This window comes from Dermacentor variabilis, chromosome 4 (assembly GCF_050947875.1).
Source record: "Dermacentor variabilis isolate Ectoservices chromosome 4, ASM5094787v1, whole genome shotgun sequence".
NCBI lineage: Eukaryota > Metazoa > Arthropoda > Arachnida > Ixodida > Ixodidae > Dermacentor > Dermacentor variabilis.
The window spans coordinates 201,999,407-202,021,245 of record NC_134571.1 but is presented as its reverse complement, the minus strand read 5'-3'; the positions used below and the strand labels follow the sequence as shown (position 1 = coordinate 202,021,245).

Genomic DNA, 21,839 nt, shown 5'->3' with positions numbered 1-21,839 from the left:
CATTCAGTAACATGGTCGAGTCCACCAAAAGAAACAAATGCCTCACTGATTGCACTGAAGACTGCTATATCGATGAGGCAGTCTGTAGGTACAACACTGGAACTATATTCATGCTCACACAGAGTTCTACACCTCACTTGATTTGGAACCCAGGCACCATGATCTTTGTAGAGCACCAGCAAAATATACTACACGGAAAAAAAGGGGAAACGAAGGCACACCAGACCAGAGGCCACATGTCCAAGAAGCCCCTCGTCACAAAACACATCAGACTACAAATTTGGTGCCTTTTAGAGCACTGAAGAGAAGGTGAAACTTTGAGAGCCTTTTTCTCAAAACTGCTTTTCTTTACTTGCTGCTCAGTTTTTGGAGCAGATTTCTTTGTTACCGTTTGGTCTTTTTTGACTCTTGTCTTTTTTGTAGCATTCCTTAAACAACAGTGCAGGTCCTGAAAGTCTCATTTCTTTATCTGTACTTTTTATAACTCTGTGATTTCACTATTTGTTCACTCAGAAAGTGCTTGATGCAGAAGTAACATAAAAATTGACACTCCGAAAAATGTGTGTTGCAAAAAAAAAAGCAATTTTTAAGCAATTTGAACTACACATAACGTCGCATTGGACCCATGCCTGCAGGTCTCTAGATGTTGTCATCATGACCACAGACAAATTCTTATATCGTAGTGACAGTGGCAGTTGCAGCCAGCAGTTGCTTCATTTTGATTCAGTGCAAGATGCACAATGTGGCATACATCGCAGAAGTCTTCATCATGTGCGGTGAAAAGCGCCTCAACAACTACCGTATAATGCGCAATATAGGTCGAGGCGGAATATAGGTCGACCCCCTTACATTGAAGCAAAGAAGTCAAAATAAAAATTATAAGGCACAAAACTTCGTTTTATTTAGTGGTGCCGCCAGACTCGTCACCTGCTCATTCGTTTGAGCTGTCTGAACTTTCGTCCGAAGACGACTGCTTTTCACTGGCTGCGTCCCGCAACATGTCATCCTCGGTGCCATCCAAGGAGTTGCTAATGCAACACTTCTTGAATGCCCGCACCACCATATCGTCGGGCAGCGAGCGCCAAGCCTACGACACCCATGTTGCCACAGTGGCGAGAGGCGGCCTGCGCAGCCGGCCGGTTGGGGTCATCTGGTTGTCGCCGGCCATCCACTGATTATACTGTTCACGGACACGGTCTTTAAAGGGCTTGTTGAGCACAACGTCCAGTGGCTGAATTGTTGACGTCATGCCTCCCGGAATGACACCGAGTTCCGTCCTCCCGTCGCGGAGTGCCTGCTTCACACCTGCAGTCAAGTGCCCGCGAAAGGCATCCAAGACGAGCATGCTCGGACACCGCAGGAGTGCGCCGGCTCATCGATTCCAGACGGTCTTAATCCAATTGAGCATGAGGGCCTCGTCCATATAGCCCTTTTCATTCACGCGAACGACATCCCACGGGAAAGCCTCTTTCGGCAGTGTCTTCCTCTTGAATATTATGTATGGGGGCAGCTTTCTGCCGTCTGCAGTACACATGAGCATCACCGTGAAGCGCGAATGCTCGTTCCCCGTAGAAAGAAGCTTGACTTCTTTTGCGCCGCGTTCGCACACTGTGGTGGGCGACGGCATGTCGAACCACAACGCCGTTTCATCAGCGTTGCCGATCTGTCCCAACATGTAGCCATGCTGCTGCCGGAGACGGATAACATAGCGCTTGAATTCGACCAGCTTGTCCTCATATGCCTCTGGCAGATTGATGTGCGCCGTCGAAGTGCGAATCCCTTGCGTCGCATGAAGCGATGAACCCAATAAATGAATCTCAGTAGCTTTGATGCGGATGAGTTCTGCTGTCACTTGCAAAGATCTGGCACGATGCTCGCGAACGAAATCCGCCACCCTGTCTTCAAGCTCCGGGTGCACCGCGCCATAGAATAAAGAACCACGCGGCGCCCGCGAGTTGGGCCGTGTCAGTCACCAAGGAGGCGATAACGACGCGGATGCTGAAAGGTCTGCGCTCCCACATGTTGCCAGACGACTATTCATGTTGTGCCAAGGGCCGGTATATAAGTCGAGGGGTGAACTTTTATTAATATTTTTGGAAAAAACCTCGACCTATATTCCGCACTATACGGTACCCACACCGACTGTATCGTACTGGATGAATAATTATGAGCGAGCTCACTTGCTATGAAACAGGCAGGCAGTGTGCGCTGTGTTAAGATACACATTTGTGCAGAGGAAGATGTACACTGCCTCACTGTGAAGGAAGTCGTCAATGTTTTGTAGAAATTTTGTGCAAGTTTTCCTGACAGGTTGTGATTTAAAAATGGTGACGAAAATTGCAGTTTCAATGCAGGTTTCTTGCATAATAAAAACTAAGAGAACTAATGTTTTGCTAAATAACAGCATGCTGATGCACTGAACACTTCGTGTTTTCTTGGTCCATTCGTTAATTCAGTTTTTAAATTTTTCAGGCATTTCTGTCAGTCTCGTGAAATCAATTGACAATGTTTAACTGTACAGGTTGACTGTGCAGGATGCTTGTTCATGATACTTGTATTGGCCAGGGGAAGTTGTACTTAAAACAAAACAGAATGCACTTGCCTAACTTAAACAACGTACATGCTGATGTTCCTTAGGTCCTTGCACCCAAAAAAAAATTGAACAGCTGGGAGATTGCTGTCAGGTGCTTCAGGACTTCTGATGCAGGTCTAATCAGAAGACCAACAAGAGCCTCTGTCAATCAAAGGCCAAGAAATCTGTGAGGCCTAGCACATTAAATGACGTGATCATTCACGTAAATTGCATAGGATATCATTGCTTTGCAAGTAAATTCCATTAGTGCATATCTGTTTCATATCCTTAGGTACTTGGTGCAGAAATGCACCATCGTCAAAGCAATTGCATGTGTTAAGTCTTGCCCATATTTGATGTTTCACATCCAATGACCAGACTTAGTTGCCATCTGCATATGTAGCTAACTGTAGCAAAGCATGTGGTCCTCTGTAGCACCTAGGCAAACGCACATTAGAACCAAGAGTCCCCAGCAAAAAGTCCCCAGATTGCACTAAAGTCTCCAGCAAAACTCCCTAGATGTCTCTCTTGCAACCTACACGTGCACATGATACTCGGGCAAATACGAAAAAGAAGCTCTTGGCTTTCTCAACCCCTGCATGTTCAAGCTCCCTTCTGTCCTCTTTCATGGTTGCCCATTCTCCTCCTCTTTTCGGGTCGCCATTTTGCATTTTGGAGGTGTTACTGAATAGCGCACGCAGAACCAGCTTATCAGAACTTGGATCATGGTAAGCTGTACTTGACAGCAGTAGCGCAGCCAAAGCTGAAGACTATCGGCGTCGCCAAAGAGGTAGGGTACAGAGCCGCCGGCTAAGACACGATGTGGACGAGTCAGCACATCCATGAATGGAGACTGTCTTTACAAAGACTTAAGCGTTGTTGTGTGCAGCTACAATAAGCCCTCATTAACTCGAACTGTGATACCTTGAAATATTGGTTAAGTCGAACTTTTTTCCAGCTACGGTGTCAGCCCACGTGGTCTTCACCTCTTAGCTAAAGACTTTTGTGCCAGACTCTGGATATCTTGAAATTTCAACCTCAAAAATACCAGGGCACAAGTGACGGGGTAGTGTCAGCAGCATCACTTGCCAAGCTGACCCAAATGCCACGTCAGGGCACACTCCCTCCCCTCTCTCTCTCTCGCTCTCCTGCCTTCTTTCTGTCCATCTGCGCTGAAGTGCACTTGCTCAGCTGCTCGCTGCAACTTTGTTGTAGCCTATCTCTGAAAGTGATTGCCGAAGAATACCACCCTTGCAGCTGAGCCAACAGCATTTCAGCGAGTTCAGTTTGATCAGGATGCTCACTTCATGCTCACACAATGGTGGAACGTAAATGCTGCATCATTCTTGGGTGTCCAGCTAAGGGCGTGACAATTGTGCTCTTCCGCAGTTCAATCTTGGTTTTCGAAGTTAAATTGTTCTGAATTCATTACAAAGGGGAAAGGAGGAGCATCAGCTTCTTCTGTGTCTGGAACAGGTTATGCTTGGATGAATGGTTTCAAATATTACATTAGGGACAATCATCTTGTGTGCCAGGCACATTATCTTGGCATGGTGCCAGTAACACCATTGCCAGTAGACGCCTACGTGTGCAGTTGCTGATGCACGCTGAAGTGACTGAGAATATCACTGGCACCATCTTGAAAAGGCTCCAAATTTCTCTCTGGGGAGTTGTAATTGGAGGTTTTGGTTATACATGAGAAAATATGGCTTCTTTTATCCATCAGCACACTATGCATGCATCCTATGCATCCTACCTCACTATGCATGTACCAGAAGAAACCACCCTGCTCCTTTTTGAGCCCAACTCTCTGAGCCCTACTTGGGTCACTGGTTATGTACCAGTAGGTGCGTGCCATTCTTCAATGAACGCCTTTAACGCCAACTTGGGTAACTAGGTATATGCCACTGGGAATATGCTGCTGTACAATGACGAGAAAGATGCCTTAAATTTCTCCGATGTTGAGCGGAATTGAACCGACGTCTAAAGGGTGCCTCAAGAACAGCAACCTGACACATTAACAGACTGCACCACAAATGCCCAGTGTATGTGCTGCTTTTCAATGAACGCCTTTCAAGCCAGGACTTTAGCGAGCTGCACCATGAATGTACTGGGTATGTGTCACTGAGTGTGCTGCAAGCGAGGGAACAATTCTCAATTGTCGCAGGCACTGGCGCACCACGCTTCTCGTCTCGGAGGCCGCACGTACACTTCTCGGCAGTGTCACTTAGATGGTGCAGCACATCCAGAAAGAAGTGCGCAAGAGGAGCCCTGCTGCATGACGTGTTTCTCAGCATTCGCACACACAGGCGTGCCACGCATTTTGGAGGCCATGCGAAATGGCACCGAGTGTCCTTAGGGAGTCACAAAAGAGGAGTCCCACCACAGTACACACCTCATACATTACTTGTTTCAGCAGTGGCAATACAATGTGTCACTATATTGATTCGTGTTAATGCATTACAATTGGCAGTCATTATGAGATGGGTTCCGGTGCATTTTTTTTTTTTTTTTTTTGAAGATGCCCAACATGATGGGAGATGGGAACCTATCTACCGTCCTACCTACAGCAAAGTGTCTGGGATGAACCATAGAATGCTTAGCATTAAAAAAAAAAATTTAATTACTGGGTCTCCGGCATAGATTTTGAGATTGCAGTCACCACTACAGTCGAACTCACTTTTAATGATACCAATTTTAACAATATATTAAACACAACAATGAACAGCTGATGCACAATCAACTTTTATATGTGTTCTATGGCAAAATAAGCCGCTGGCTACAATGTTTCTGTGCCACGTTATCAACTTTAGCAAATGAATCTGGCTACTAGGTGTGTGCGCCGAAATGAAAAAGAATGCAAAGTCCCTGAAATAAAAGAAGTTGTAGCTGCCTACCTGCGTGCTGCACACCTTTGCTGCATTCGTCGTTGTGCCACGTACCCCGAGCAGCACACCTTCATTGCAACGCCCCATGCATTGCCGCCTTATGCACCTATCTCCTACCTCCTTTCCTCCCCTCTGGCACACGAGTCGCCTGTGACTCTGAAGGGAGATGGGAAGTGGGCACGCGAGACTGGCGATGTGCAGGGCGTTGCAACGAGTGCATGGCGCAACGGCAAGTGTGGCGAAAGTGACTCGCACATCTTTTTCTTATTATTGTTATTATTTTGTATTTTTTTTTTTTCATTCTGAGGCGCCTAGTAGCCACGTTTAATTGTTTAGCCAATAATGTGGCATGGGAACATTATAGCAAGCGGTTCATTATACGATAGGACAAACACACACAAAAGTTGACGGTGTTGCAGCTGCTCATTGTAACATTCGAGTATTGTTAAAACTGGCAATGTTGTAAATGTGTTCAACTGCACTTCAGTCTATCAAATTTAAATGTTTGGATGTTTGTCCCCTCTGCTTTTTTCCTGCAACCTGGTTATAACAATTATCAGTTATAACAATGGGATTTTTTTTGGCACTTGAATATTGTTATAAGTGGGTTCAACTATATTAGTATGTGCAGCTGGCACAGCGCTGTGCTGTCTCACAGCTACATCTCCAAATTGCATGAGAATTCAGTATTTGTTCTGTTGCAAAATAGGCATCCCATAAGCTTTTAAATTAAAGCCAACAGCTATGTAAATAGGCTTCAAATTGCAAATAGAATGCTTGATATTGATAATAAATTTATTATAAGTTTCCATAAGTAAGGTGAGAACATTGTTGTGAACACATCTTGATCCATATACAACTGCAGGCTGGCATGGGACTTGTTACAAAAATGCAGTTGAAAACTATCTTTAGCAGAAAGTAAAAAAATAGCATTAGCAAGTATGCAATTTACTGCATAACAAAAGCCTTGCAGTGCGTTAACAATGAACAGTGAACATTATTAGTCCTGAATGAATGGAAATCATTATGAAGTGGAAGGAATCATTTGTTTTGTGCTGTTGCTTGTTTCATTGAGCAAATTGTTTTGATGTTATGCAGCGCCACCTATGTCAAGAAGACAGTGGCGCCCTCCTGCAGCACCCCTGGGTGCAGGCGCAGCCACAGCCAGCCCAAAGCCTCTGCAAGGGTTCGAGTTAGCTGCAGAGGTTGCCCATGTTGTGAGGCCGCTTGCACACCGTATCCTTTCACGAAAAGTATGTAGCAGTTGAGTAACGTGCAAAGCTAAAGCAATGTTCAGTACATGACTTGGTAGTAAGCCCGTTGAAGCCAGGCAGGAGTGTGTTTATTCAGACCATGTACTCACAGGAGCTTTGATTAATGAGAACGAAGTCTCCAGGCAAATAAAAAATGAGCTGAAATGCATAGGGCATGCACTTCTACGTCATAATTGACAACTTGCTGATATCTTTGAAAAGTGTGCAATCAGTGCATTTTAGTAAAGTGTGGAAAGTTGGGGCTTGCTGGTCATTCATGACAGCACGAATTAGACAAGACGGTCAAGAAGGCTGCGCGTGTCTACTTCGATCCGTACTACCTGGATCAGACTGTACCTATACTGCATTTTACCAGTACTGAACTGCGGGACCGAAACTTGGAGGATAACGCAGAGGTGACGGACCACTCCAAGAGCAATGGAATGGGAAATGTAAAACACGGTAAAATGTAAGGTGGCTGATATTCTAGTTAACTATACAAGCTGTGCCACATGGTGCAATCTAGTTTGTGCAGTCGACCACTTCGTGCATGCAGTTTTCAGTGTTAAAAGGTGCTGGACTTTTCTGTGAATTTGCTCATGCAGCGCAGACAGGGAACAGTCAGTGGTACAGTTGCCTACTGTACCACTCAATTCTTCGCCTAACCCTGAAGTGAGTTGTGCGATTTCACTTAGAACCAGCCGTTCAGATGAATCTCTTCTGCTGCCGTAGAGGCTGTGCTTAAAGGGACACCAAATAGAAAAAATAACTTGAGCTGTATTTATACATTACCCTTCCACAGTAAGGAGTGCAAATATTTGAAAATTTAGAACAAATTGAATATTGGCCTATTCCATTCGGTATTTAAATCTAATACAGTAATACAACAAAAAACATGTTTTATCCGAGCTCTGTAATATTCGAGACGCCTCACTTCCGAAACTTTCGTCGCGATGTCTAACAACTTTATTGCGAAGAGTGAGTAACGAACGTCCAAAGTGAAAGACAAAAAGTCGCTGTTTCGCAAGGGGAAGCATCCATTGTGATAGCAAATTAAGCAAGATAAGCACAGCAGCAGCAGCGAGCGAATTGACCTTTGTGCTGTCTCTCGCTTCAGTGCCAACTAAATGGCGAAAGCACAGCACATTCAAAGCTACCAGCACTGGGCGCACTTTGTCTACATTGCAGATCGCTTTCAAGATACGGCATCCGCGCAGGTACGCACTTTGTCCACATCATAGATGACTTTCAAAATACGCCCTCCGCAGGCGTGCACTTCGTCCACATCGTAGATGGCTTTCGAAATACGCCGGGCACGCTGTTTGTGCACATCACAGATAGCTTTCAAAATACGGTGTCTGCATAGGCGTGCACTTTATCCATATCGCAGATGGTTTTCAAAATACAGCATCCACGTGGGCACACACTTTGTCCATATCACATAGCTTTCAAAATACGGCGGGCGCGTACTTTGTCCACATCATAGATCACTTTCAATATACGGTGGCCACGCCGTAAGCAGCAGCTGCCGGAGTAGAACCCTCTCTGTCTCTCTCTCTCGCCTCGAAGGCAGCACGTTTCCGCCGCGCCTTCCTTTTTCACACAGGCGATATTGAGCCGCAATCGTCGGCTGACCCTCGCAAGTCAGCTGTCAACCCGTGTCGACACGGCAAACGTACCTTTTATATGCTTGATTCTGAAAAAAAAATTGAGGCCAGTTTCATCTGCTGTAGCCGATAGTCCGTTGTAGCGCGGTCTGTTAAAAGCAAACTTCGTTACATTAATAAAATGGCTAGACCAAACTAAGGCTGAAATATGGTCCATTATATCCTAAAGTCTGTTGTACACGGGTCTGTTGTAATGAGCGCAGGCTGTAGTCACTATTCATAAATGAAAATGTTTCAAATCCTTTTTCAAGTACTTCAAATCACCAACTCTGCATGATGAAGCATATAATTGAAGCAAAAGTGTAATGAAATTCATCCCTGCGAACTTAGCAGACACAAAACAGAAGTAGTTTCGTATCATAGTGAAGCATGCTACATTGCTCAGAGAATCACTTTTCTGACTACACCGCTACCATATGCACCGACCCATAAGCCCTGTGTACAAAGATAAACTACCGTTTTGCTCCTAATGCTCCATTTGTGCTTCTAATAAACAACATTTTATAATGTGTAATGTAATGACAGAAACTTGCTAACACTGTTAACATAAAGGTGAAAACTGCTGTTCGTTGTTCAAGAGTATTTGATTAGCTTCCGGCACTACAGTCGACTCCCGTTAATACGAAGTTCACGGGGACCGCAAAAAACTTCGAATTAAATGAACTTCCAATTAAGCACAAAACACAAGAAACAGCACTTTATTTGTGGTGAAATCGAGTATTTTCTCTAAGAAGAATAGTCGGTCATCTTGCTCTGCTTCTTCTTGCCGAATGGCGCTGCTGAAAGCAAGTTCTGCAGGCTGTAGGTGTGGCAGAACGCTTCTTCCGCGTTACCTTCAGCGGCAAAGAAGCGCTCCGCAAGAGTAAGGCCCGCAGCTACATCGGCAGCCTTAGGTTGCGGCTCACCTTCAACGTCATCGTCGCTTTCCTGGGTCGCTTCCTGGGGCCGAATAATCTCTACAATTTCGCTATCCATCAGCTCACCGCACGTTTCGACCGCCTTGTCTACGGCGACGTAATCTTCAAAATTGACGTCCCCGAGAGCATCACCAAAATCAGTGCCGTCAAGCTCGCTTGTTGACGCTTCCTCCGCTGAAATTTCAGAGGCATCCTCCGAAGAAGCTGCCACAAAACCGCAAGCCCTGAAGCAGTTTGCGATTGTTTCTTGCTTCACACGATCCCATGCTCGCGCCAACATGTGGATGGCACTAAGCAGGCTCACCTCGTACTTTGTGGAGCTATCCATACACAAAATCATGCGCTCGAGGAGGTGCTGCCTGTACAGGACTTTAACATTCTTGATGATGCCTTGGTCCATTGGCTGCAAAACAGCCGTTGTGTTTGCAGGCAAAAATGCGAGGCATATTGCACTCAAGGCTGGCACATTCACGTGAGCACTGCAGTGATCGACAAGGAACAACACCTTGCGGTTCGAAGCAGCAAACTTGCGGTCCAATTTGCTTATCCAGCTCTTGATGATTTCGGCCGTCATCCACGCTTTTTTGTTTGCCTCATAGTCCACAGGCAGCATCTTCACGCCTCTAAAACATCTCGGCTTCGCGGCTTTCCCGATCACAAGTAACCGACATCGTTCCGTGCCAGTCATGTTTGCCGCGATCAGCACCGACACTCTCTCCTTGCTGCGTTTGCCCCCAGCACAGTCGTCGTCCTTGAATGTCAGGGTCTTCTCTGGTAGAAGCCGATAGAAGAGCGCAGTCTCATCTGCATTGAAGATGTCTTCCGGTCTGTATTCGGCGAGATATTCACGCAGCTTTCTGTCCTTCCACGTGGCGCATGTTTCCTGGTTAACGGACGCCTTTTCACCACACACGCTCTTGAAAACCAGGTCATGGCGATCTGTAAAGCGCGTCAGCCATCCATCTGACGAAACGAAGTCCTCGATCCCCAACATTGCTGCAAGCGTTCGGGCTTTCATCGCAACGATGTCTCCGCTGAGAGGAAGTTTGTTGCTCCTGGCCTCCCTAATCCAAACCAGCAGAGCCTTCTCAACTCTGGGTAAGCGTCGGTGCGCATTCGCTTCCGAGAAGTCTTGAACTTGTCGTTCTCAAATGCATCCATTATTGTGCGCTTGTTCTTGATGTAGTTAGAGAGCGTGTTCGGCTTGATCCCGTACTTCCGCGCTATGTCTTGTTTGGCGGCACCTCCCTTCTCAACTTCCTTCAAAACCTCGACTTTTGTTGCCAGGTCGAGCGTGCGATAAGAGCCACGGTTTGCCATGGCTATAAACTGCGCGACTAGGTACAGTCAATTCCGAATCACTCGTGGAACAACCTAGCCTACGAGCTTCCCGCACAAAGGCACTCGACCAACACACGCCTGACATACGCTGCGCACGCTGCAAGACTAATCTCGCACAATCTCGCCACTGCCAGTAAGCAGCGCTGCGTGCACCTATGGCACCTGCGTGGCCTCCACGATCAGCTCCGGCCACGCGCGGCAGCCGCGCGTGGCCTCCAGCGGGAGCCGCTTCGCCTCCCCCTGGGGTTGATCGCGGAGGCCACGGCAGCCGTAGCAATGCATAATCGCGCCGCTCCAAGAAGGATGGCGTTGCGGGCGGCTGCGGTGGCGATGACACCAACGCGGAGCACGGAACTGTTGCAACACTTGAAAAATTGCACATTCTACCAAAGAATGACGGTCACCTCGAGGATCCCGGCTGAAAATTAACTTCCAATTAAACAATATTACTGGATGAGGACTTCGAATTATCGAGCGATTTCTTCTATAGGATTACATGCAAAACTGACGGGACCAGCACTTCACTTCTAATTAACCGAAAATTCCAATTAAGCGGCTTCGAATTATCGGGAGTCAACTGTATTTCATTCATATTCGTTTCATCGTCTAAAATATCATTCGCATACTAGCGCCTTGCATTTTTGAATTTCTATGCACAATTCTGGCCTTTTTTCTTCTCTTGTAATCAATCTTTTACGATTAAATTATTGAAAGTAGAGTTTTGAAATACAGTCGCCGACCGTTTATTCGGACCTCACGGGGACTGGGGAAATGTCTAAATAAACAGGTGTCCGAAAAAGCAGATTAAGAAAAAAAAATTAAATCCTTTATTTTGCACGCACTTATTCGGGCTCGGCAGTAGGCTTGAAGAAATCGTGAATGCGCCATTGCACGCTGTTCCTTTTACGCGCAATCAGATAAGCCTGAATGTCGGAGAGGGTCGTACGGTCACTACAGGCGGCTGAAAGCACAGTCACTGCTTGTACACGCTCCGCATACGACGGCAGCGTAGCACATGGTGCGTCACCTTCCGACTCAGAGTCGTCGTCCGGCAGTGCAGCAGAAACGTGACGAATGATCTCGCCCTCGTCGAGTTCTGTGCGTGTCGGTACAGCAGTGTCAGCACCTGTGAAAGTGTCAAATGAGACGGTGTCCGGAATCGCAATGCAACCACTGCGCAGGTCTCGGCAGAACATTTTCCGCGTCAGTAGGGAGCACATCGGAAGGCGACAAATCTTAGGCCTCCCGGCACCCGCTTGTCGGCATTCCCCAGCGCACTCTGCGTGGGCACTGTCGGCGCCATTAGACACTTGACACGATGTTTCCGTATGCCGCATTGAATCAGCGGAACCTCGACACAGCACACAAAGCAAACACCACCATGCCGACACCAGTCGCACAAACGAAAAACGTGGCCTACTCATAGCGTCGTGCGCGAAGAAACAAATCAGCTGCTGGATTGTCTTGACATGGCTTACTAAGCTGAAACCAGAACTGTTGTAGAGCCACTCTATCGAACCAGGCAGAAATGATGATAAGCTGGGATTTGCAGTAGCGCCACTTCGCGGGGAAGCATGGAGGCTCCGTTCAAAACAAAAACGGCGTTGAGCAAGTCGAAGCAAGTGCTCTCGATCGAGTTGGCTCAAGGAGTGTCCGAAAAATCAGACGAGAAGTTGCAAGGTGTCTGAACTTTCGGCAGTTGTTATACATTATGGTCTACGGGGAGAATGGCCCTGCCGCGAAGCAGACCGAATAATTGAGCATGTCCGAATTTTCGGAGTCCGGAAAATCAGTCGGCGACTGTAGCGCATCATCTCTGGGAACTGATTCAGTGTTTCTCTTTCATGTCACTTTAAATATCTAGTCGTCACGGCACCCTCGACCACTTGCAGATTAGTCAGGGAACCTCTCGAGTATGTTTAGTACTTTTCATGTTGATTTGGTGAAAATGAAGCACTAATTGTTAAGCCCATGGCTATTGTTAATCAGTCTCTCCATGTGGCAGCCTCCTTTTTTCTCAGAAGCCCGTTATGTTTGAGTACGGGGACAGCCAAAGGTGGCTGCTTGTAAGATAGCTTCTTGACACTGTCCAGTAATCATGCTACTAATTAGGTTGTTGCATTTGCATAGATGAACATTGTTGTTGTTGCCACATGCAGGTAAGGAAAGGAGGCCATCATGGTCTGTACAAAAGGGCAGCTGCCGCCGACAATAATTGCATCTGGTGTAGACTGAAAGATGTGAATTCTTGGACAGGCAAACAGTGAAGGGTTGCTATTGTGGCCAATGGCCATTGTTGGTCGAAGGAACAGAAGTCGTCATGGTCTGTTCGAGTAGATACCTACCAGCGACAGTAATTGCTTCTGGTGGTGACTGCGAGGTGTTCTGTACCACCATCTTCACTCTGACAGTTCCGCAGTAGACGGAACTCTGTGCTTTCTTCTTAATCTGTACAGACTGTGTAACATGCACAGGTGCTGGTTACGTTGTGCAGCTTTCTTTTAGTGCCTGATTACTGACGTGAAAATGTCTGGGTGATTGCATGTGCTCAGGACAGTTGGTGCTTGTGCATTAATGACACACTCACTCTCCCACTTAAGTGAAGAGAAGGCGATCACCAGTAGAAGTGACAGGCGGTGAAATCAGCTGAAGCCTTGACTGACGTGCGATTCCAGTATCGGCCGTTGGCCTGTGCGGCCGTTCCTCTTGGACACCTTGGCTGATGGCAGCTGGTCTGGACGTGGCCAGGTAAGCTGCAGCTGCTCATGCCTCAAATTTTAGGGGGACCTTCTCTGGCACACTGAAAGCTAGAATTGCAAGCACGAGGTCACAGATTTGACTCTCAGCCACGGCTGCTGAACTTCAACGGGGGAGGGGGTGTGGAAAACAATAACACTTGCGTTCCAAGCTTTGGGTACGCATTTAATTTCAGGGTAAAGAGTGGTCTTTAAAATGCTTGGAGATCCTTGATTATGAAACTGCTGTTTTCAAGGCCTTGAAATCCCTCAGGTGCTTAAAGTCCTTCATTTCTTGTTTCATCTGAGCTTAGTGGATTCTGTTTGTGTATCTGGGCACAAGGTTTATGCAAGCCAAGAGTTAATCCAGTCTAATTAGCATCTTAGTTGTAAACAGCCATTTTGTTGGTCCTGAGTGGTTTTTGTTTATGCCAAAAAGCTTAGCAGGCACCTTTTTCATTCCATGTGCAATGAAAATAAATGTTTGCTCGTTGTTTAAGACATTGCTTTCTTTTCAAGCTGTCAGCCATCATGGTGTAGTGTCGGTCGAAAATGCCTTGTCAGGGCTGTGAAAGCCCTTGAAAACTCTTGAACTTTTTCTGAAGACACTGACTGCTACAAACTATGATTAATGAACCCCAAGTCGTAGAAAATCATTCGGAGCATGGCCAGTATGGTGTTTTTTATAGAGCCCTGTGTTGTGCTGGGAGATCAATCCATCCATATTTGGTCATATTTGAAAGTTGGAACCTCTTTGGATATGGGACTGTAGTACAAACAGTGTTATCCATAACTGAGCTTTACTTCATAAAGCATTCTGCTTATAACAAAAGCTATAGCAACAAGGGAAGAAGGGCAAAGCATGCAAGCCCCACTCATGAAGGCATGCTGTGTGGTTATAAACAAAGGTTATGGTGATAGTAGAGGAAAGCCCCATTTATTACATCGCCACAAATATGTGCTTGCAACAACAGTAGCGTTTTTCCATTCAGGAAGCCAGAAATCAATTGTTTCACTGCAGCTCTGACTTCGCTACCATGCAAGTGACATGGCTGTCATACACTTCAACTTTATTGTGCAGCTCAAATCACTTTAAAGACTATGCAGATCTAGCGCAGATGATGGAATTTATGTGAAGCGAAAGTTTTGTGAAGCTGTTTAATAAATGCTATAAAAATAAATCCTATCCATACAAACGCCTTTATTGTTATCCTCTGTGACATGTAATCTCGTCCAATTTTTATGCACCGCAAAGTCACAACTTTATTGTCATAAATTGTTTATGCTTATGGACTGCATCTTCACAAGCTATGCTGAAATGTGAACAGCGGTTCATGCAAATGCACGCAGTGAGATGTCAGTGCAGTACTCTCACAAGGAAACGTTAGATATTTGTCGAAGGAAGAATGGTGAGGAGAGGTGCATGGCGCTGGAAAGTGCAGTGGTAAAGTTCAGTGGCTCGTTTCATTCCTACATCTGTGGCCTAATGGAAACTGGCATACACACATTCACTTTTACATATACATACTATGCGACATTATGCACTCGCCAATCATCCCAAACAGCTGCAAATCATGAGAAGCATACTGGTATTTTTCTTTCATATGTGACGCACTGTTTTTTGGTCGCAGCAGTGAGAAAAGTGTCTCTGATAGGCTTGTCCGAATATCAGCATTTTGGTTTGAAGCAAAGTCGAAGCTAATAGTAATAAGCGTCGAATAATTTCAATGCAGATAGTTCATACAATTGTGAGGTTTGCATAAAACCTTGACATAAGAGCCAAATGATGACACATTTAAGAAAGTTGGTTCTTGTTAAAAAGCAAACAAATTCATACCTGGAGTCAGTATAGCATATATGCAAAGTGCTATTATTCAGATATGTTCTCCGAAAATGCAAGTTAAACATTTCTTATGACTCCAACTGCAAAAAAAATTTGTTTACAGTCTCTTGCTCACTGTTGCCCTTCAGTCTATCTAAAATTTTACGGTGGTTGAAGCCACAGGAGCGTTTCGCGTGTGCCCTTCAAATGCCGTTACGATGTTGTGAAGTGCGACCTCGGCTGTGCAGCGGCAATTTATGCTGTGTTGCGCAAATTCAGTTTGCTGCTTTCGGACTACACATGAGCTTAACCCATTCTGTTCTGCAAGTGCACAGAGTGATGAGCGAACATTTTATTTGAAATGTCCGGCGATTTGGATGGGGTAAAATTAGAATGCGGGTTACACGTGAACTTCTAAAGGTGTGGCTTCACGGCAGCACAAATTTCCCCTTGAGGTGCAGTCTCACGGCAGTGCTGCCGTGAAACAACCTTTTGAGCTAAGTTCTTCACCATCGGCATTGCCAAAGAGGTGGGGAATGGAGCAGCTGGCTAAAGATAAGCCCGACCTCCACCGTAATGTTATAGGACGGAGAGAGGTTTAAATATATTTACAGGTGTTTACAATGCATTCACTGGCATACAAGATGGAAGACTGTCTGTGCAACATCAGCGAGCGTCGTCATCTTCTGTGCTGCCCTCAGCTTCGTCTCTGGCTGTGCTGGGTAACAATATGACGGGAACGATTTGTGTATCTGCGAATGGAGACTGTTATTACAAAGATTCCGGCATTGTATGCAGTTATTTTCACAGTTTGAACGCACACATTTTTTTCCCTAAAATTTGGGACCTATTTGAGAGGCGTGGCTTATACGCTGAAAAATATGTATATATTTGTTTATTTCGAATACGTACTTCTAAAACATTTAATGCTGAAATTCGAGCCGAAGCGAATATTGGATAGCATAATATTCAATCAAATGCATGAAAATTTGGACATTCGCACAAGCCTAGTCTCTAGCCTTTGCAGCATTGCCTGCTACATATGAAACACAGTAGGGTATACAGTAGTTTTAGTGACAGTGCAGTGGGCTTTCATGGAGGGTACCGGTCACTAATGAATCGCATCGACTGTTTCTTCTCAGTTTGCAGGTTCTGTCGCGGACACGTGCTTCTCTGCAGCCGCGGGAGCGGCTCGAGTTGAGTCGTCGTCTGCTGCAGCTGACGCTGTACCTGGTACGGTCTCCCTTCTACGAGCGCATCTCCCAGCGTCGCATTTCTCTCGCCCTCCGAGCGCTTGGCGACTCGGTGCCCCTGCTCGGCTGGATCACCAGTGAGTCACTTGGGTTAAAACGGACGTTCGGGCGAGTTGGTAAGCCATATTTGAAACAGAACAGCACGTTCCTTATGGGGACTCCGTGCTTGTCCCCGTGAAAACTGCGCTGTTCTGTTTCAAATATCGCTTGGGTTATGGCCACTCTGCAGTGTGTGCCTCTGTGGTATGTCATCATGCTGTTCCTTTCGCGGCACCCATGTCCTGAAACATAGAAATGCTCATCTTGGGGTAGCAGGCTCCGGGGTTCACAGCAGTCTTTGTAACCTCTCTAAACTCTTTAACATAAAAATTTCGTTAGAATGCCTAATAACAATTTAATTAGAAGAATTTCTTGAACTTTCTTTTCATCTAAGCGTTGTAAATGTCGTTGGGGATCTGTGCACAAGAAAGGCGCGAGCCAAAGTTATAGCTTATCCTCTCCTTACCTTTCCCTCTTCCTTTCTCTCTCTCTCTCTAGCTTAACCAATCCGGTTAGCACCTTTGTTGTGTGGGACCATGCTGGTTAGTGGTGGTTTGCTGGCTGAGCCTTTTTCGTGCAGCTTTCTCTCACTTTAATTTTATTTTTGTGTGAAAAGAAAAGTTTGCATGTTATCAAAAACAATATATCTTGTTGTTGGCTAGAAACAATTGCTTGTTAGTCAAGAAATCGAGGTCCAAAGTTCTCTTTTAAAATTTTGTTGCCTAGCACACTGGATCCAGGGCTTTCTGATGGATTTCATGGTATGTCTCTGTGTGTTTTGGTCTTTATTGGTAACACTTGTCGTATTGAGTGTTCTAGCGTATTGTCAGGTTTGTCTGCCTCGTGCCGTGTACGTGTGTGTGTGTGTGTGCACATGCACGGAACAGCCGTCTGCTGCGTTTTGTGCCATTTGCAGGGCCGCTGGCAGACTACATTCCCGAGTGGCAGAGCACATACTGCCACAACTGGGCCTCCTAGGGACACAACCTGTGGGCACCTGTCTGCGACACTTGAACAGCACTTGAAGACAGCTGGTCACACAACTGTGTCATGCTCTGTGAACGAAACTACCGCAGCCTCGCTGTTAGCGCGCCCGTGCTCTTGGGTTGCCATCGCGAAGCCACACCCCTCTTGAACAGCTTGATGCCATTGTGAACAGACAGGCATCGTCAACGGTGTTTCGTTTGTACTCAAGAGTGACTCAGCAGTTGTTAGCTATGCCGTGGCTGTTATGGCTGCTCTTGACGAAGGTACAGATTTCTGCACCTTTGTCAGGCATGAAGGTAGCAATGATTGGATCAGAATTTAATAGAGTGATTCATTAGCTGCACCATACATTCTATATACAGCATGTGGCTGTCATGGCAGATAATTATGCCAGGCATCATGTTATAATAACATATGATGTACAACAACAACGGTTATTGCTGCTGCTGATTTTACTCTAATTCGTTCAGTATCTTTCGGGCAGATTGATAACAGGCAATACTTCAAAACCAACACGGCACTTACCTTTAAGTATGCACGGTTGTGCAGTATACCATGGTAAGAGTGATGTCGTGCTTACTGAAGTCTGTGAGATCTTAATTTTTTCTGCTTTCTTTTCTTTGCTGCCTCATGCAGTGATTTCTATTTTAACAATCGCTATTTTGTTTGCCAGGCCCTGTTTTGCCAGGCCTAACATGAGCAACTGCTCATATTAAATTATTTGCATAAACCAGTAGTTTTGTCAGCCAAGCTGAAACAGTGAGCAAGTCAGAGTGTTCTATCAGAGGCATGCATTTTATGTCCTACACGAGCAAGCTCAGGATTTGTGTTGGGACCCTGGTCAGGTCAGTCGTGTGTAAGAAGTGTGCAGCAGTTGTATCAACATGCATTATGCATTCGCACAGCCCCATGTCGTGGGAAGAATCACACTTTCTCTCCCTAATAGACGGCTTGCTTGAAAGCGCCATTTTATAGGAGCGTATGTGGTTTATATGTCATTCTTACTTTTTTTATGCCTAGGTTCCGCTTGGGAAATGGGGCAAAAGTGTTGCTGTTTATCACGAGCCAAAGCTGAATCTCTCTTATATATTGAAACATGTGGCTATTTGTTTTGGCACCACTTTGCGAAACTACTATTACCATATTTTTGCCACTTCTGGCTGAATAAATGAACTGACAAATAAAAAAAATTTAAGGATGCTATAGTTTGCAATGCAGTGAGTGCCTCATTGCCAAAACTTATGGACAGTATAACCTTGCTCATACAGTTAAGACGCAACGCTAGAGAAAATGTACTAACCGCAAAAACATACGATCCGAAGTCACTGAAAAATCATATGGATCCCACGTACTGTGGGAATCTATGTAAGCAAAGCTTTCTGTGCTGTTTGCTTTCATTGAGGATAATTGGCCGTGGTGCTGACAGTGAATGTTTAATTTTTTCAGCATTTAGTGCAATATTAGAGTGGTGAGTTGATCTTAAATGTTACCTTGCAAGCACCACTGCTGTTACCTGCTAGCACCACACAGCGAGACATGTTTGCTTGGGGCACTGTTGTGTGCCATTGTTCATAACCTCCGAGAAGGTTAGCATTGTCATTGCCTCACACAGCACATCACATTGTGGCAGACTTGTCAAACTTTAATTGTATTATGGGGCTGTGCATGCCAAAACCACAATCGAATTATTAGGCACGCTGTAGTGGTGGAGGAGGAGGAGGAATAAACTTTATTTTAGTACAGCAGATTTGAGACCAAGGCCTCTCTACCTAGGTGACGGCCTCGAGCCCTCGGGCCCTGGCGGCATCTTCGGCCTGCTGGATTGCCTTGAGTTGGTCTTCCGGTGCACAGCTGAGCAACGCGGTCTCCCACTGCTCTCTGGTCTTATTTATTTTATTCAGTGTGGGTGTACGAGGACAAGCCCAAACCATATGTTGTAGGTCCGCCCTTTCTTGACAGAATCTTCATCTATCCGTGTAAAGGTCCAGGTAGTAGCGGTGGTAGGCCACCGGGTTTGGATATGTATCTGTTTGTAAGAGGCGCCATGCCGTCGCTTGCCGTCTACTTAGCGAGGAGTGTGGCAGGGGGAAATGGGCCCTTCCCAATTTATAGTGTTTGGTGATCTCGTTAAAGCTGGTCATCCGGTCTCTCTCCGTTCCCAGTATTTGTTGCGTGTCACCTGCTCAGCCTGTCAGTTCTCGAGCCAGGTTGTGCGCTATTTCGTTCCTGGGAAGGGAGGAGTGTGCGGGTGCCCATATAATGCGAATGTCGCGATCTTCACGAAAGTTGTTTAAAATTCTCAGTGCTTCCGGCGAGATTCTTCCTTTGGCATAGTTCTTGACTGCTGTCTTGGAGTTGCTGACTACGATGTTAGCCTCCGTGGAGGCTATTGCCAGTGCTAAGGCAGCTTCCTCCGCCACCTCTGCCTTCCATGTTTTTACCGTCCCGCTAACTCTGCAGCCACCCTCTAGACTCATAGCAACTATCGACATACTCTGTCCATTTGCGTACTCCGCCGCGTCCACATACACCACATCCCTGGCACTACTTTTGTGGAGAGCTCTCGCTCTTGCGATTCTTCTGTCTTGGTGAAACTCGGTGCATATTTCTGGGGATTGGGGGTATTGAGAGATGTTCCCTTATTTTCCTTGGGATGTCTCTCCACACTCCGTGCTTTGCTTCGTAGGTTATTCCAGTGTCGTCTAAGATGTGTCTCCTTGTAAAACCCTGTGTAAGCCTTTCATACTGTGCTACTCTTCGGGCGTCAATAAGTTTGTCTAGTGTGTTCTGCACGCTGAGCTCCAGGAATTTCTCGTTTGACGTATTTCCTGGAAGTCCCAAGGCTTGCTTATATGTCCTACTAATAATGGACTCTATCTTGGCTTTCTCTGCAGCACAGAGCTTGAGGTAAAGGACGCACCACATATACAGTACGACTGATTACGAATGTTTCTAGTAATCTGATGAGATTGTGCTCTTTCATGCCATAGTGCCTGTTAGGTACTCCGGGTTAATTTTGATAGCGTGGGATTCTTTAACATGCACGTAAATCTAAGTACACGAGTATTCTTGTATTTTGCCCACGTTGAAATGCATCCACTGCTATCGGGATTGAACCCACGACCTTGAGCATTGCCATGGCCGCAAGGCCACCACGGTGGGCACAGAAGTGTTGAAATGACATGCTGCCGATTCCATAGTGTTGCCTGGATGCTGTGTTGCTTTAATGCAACTTTGTGGCTGCATGCCCTATGTCAATTGTCCGCTTGAGAAATTTACACACTGCTTATTTTTAAGAAATAGCAGAAACATACCATACCATACCTTGAACTTAAATTTATCCCATTTGTCCACAACCACTGTCATGTCTAGTAGTAGCATTTCCTTCTTACATCGCCTTTTCCTTCTCCCGCCCTCCCCCCATGTATGGGAGCTGTGGGCAAAGAGTGGCAAGGCTGTTATTCATTCGTTTTGTCCCTGCGTCAGTTATACCCATTCGCTGGTTTCTCTCCATCATTCTATCTACGTACCCTCCGAAGTTTTGCACGTTAATTAGTACCAATGTAAGTGTTGCAGTTTCTGCAATGCTTTTCCAAGGTGTCAAGAATAATTACAGCCATCAAGAGGGTATTGTGGCAATGCCCAGAGGGCTCCAGAGGTTATTGTAGCGATGCAATGGAAAGGACCAAGAGTGTTTCTCGCATCACTTTCCCCTCTGCCGTGCTCCTGCCATGTATATCCACACTCTGAAGCACATCTCGGCATGGCGTGCAAGGCAGCAACAGTGGCATAAGCAGTGGAAAAGTTGAAGGAAGAGGCAAAGAAAGCTTCACTTCAAAAATTTGACATATTCAACTGTAGTTGACATCTACATAATGTGAAGCGTTGCTCAAATCATGCCGATCTGGTGGGGCCCGAACAGCACAAGACGAGTGTTGTCGTTCTTGCGGCTTCTGCAAACCGCAAAAATGCTCCTTCAATTTAGCCTGGGTCAGCAGCTTCTTCAGGCTGAGCATTTTGGCGGTAAGTTTTGACCTTACCACTCAGCAAAAATGGTTTCAACGCAAGACGCCGGCACCCATCTAGTTGGTGGGACCAGGAGCTGAGTCTTATAACAGTTCGGAAGGGGAACGGTTCACTTGGCCTCATCTGATTGGTCAAAATATTTGCTTGCGTCAGAGGCCGTCAGATACAGCGGGGCAGCCCCGCTTATTATAATCATGTCACGCATCTATGAATCATTTCCAAAGCGAATGCGTCTTTGGCTAAAAGCGGAACCAGTGAAGGGGTAGTCCGCTTTGGGTACCATTGCTGTGGCTTGGCTGTTGGCTTGCGACCCTGGCGGCACGACCTCGCGACCCCGGA

The 21,839-nt window shown here is 46.0% G+C and overlaps 1 protein-coding gene across 1 annotated transcript in view; it reads left to right on the top strand.

Moving 5' to 3' along the window:
* Pex16 (peroxisomal biogenesis factor 16) overlaps window positions 1–18,675 on the top strand; it is a 34,468-nt gene extending 15,793 nt beyond the window's left edge. Inside the window, exons 5-8 of the mRNA XM_075690821.1 lie at window positions 6,559–6,696; window positions 13,314–13,386; window positions 16,338–16,525; window positions 17,404–18,675. Coding sequence (XP_075546936.1) covers window positions 6,559–6,696; window positions 13,314–13,386; window positions 16,338–16,525; window positions 17,404–17,465 — 461 coding nt within the window. The 3' untranslated portion in view covers window positions 17,466–18,675. The remainder of the gene's footprint in view (window positions 1–6,558; window positions 6,697–13,313; window positions 13,387–16,337; window positions 16,526–17,403) is intronic.
* Window positions 18,676–21,839: the final 3,164 nt, after the last annotated feature.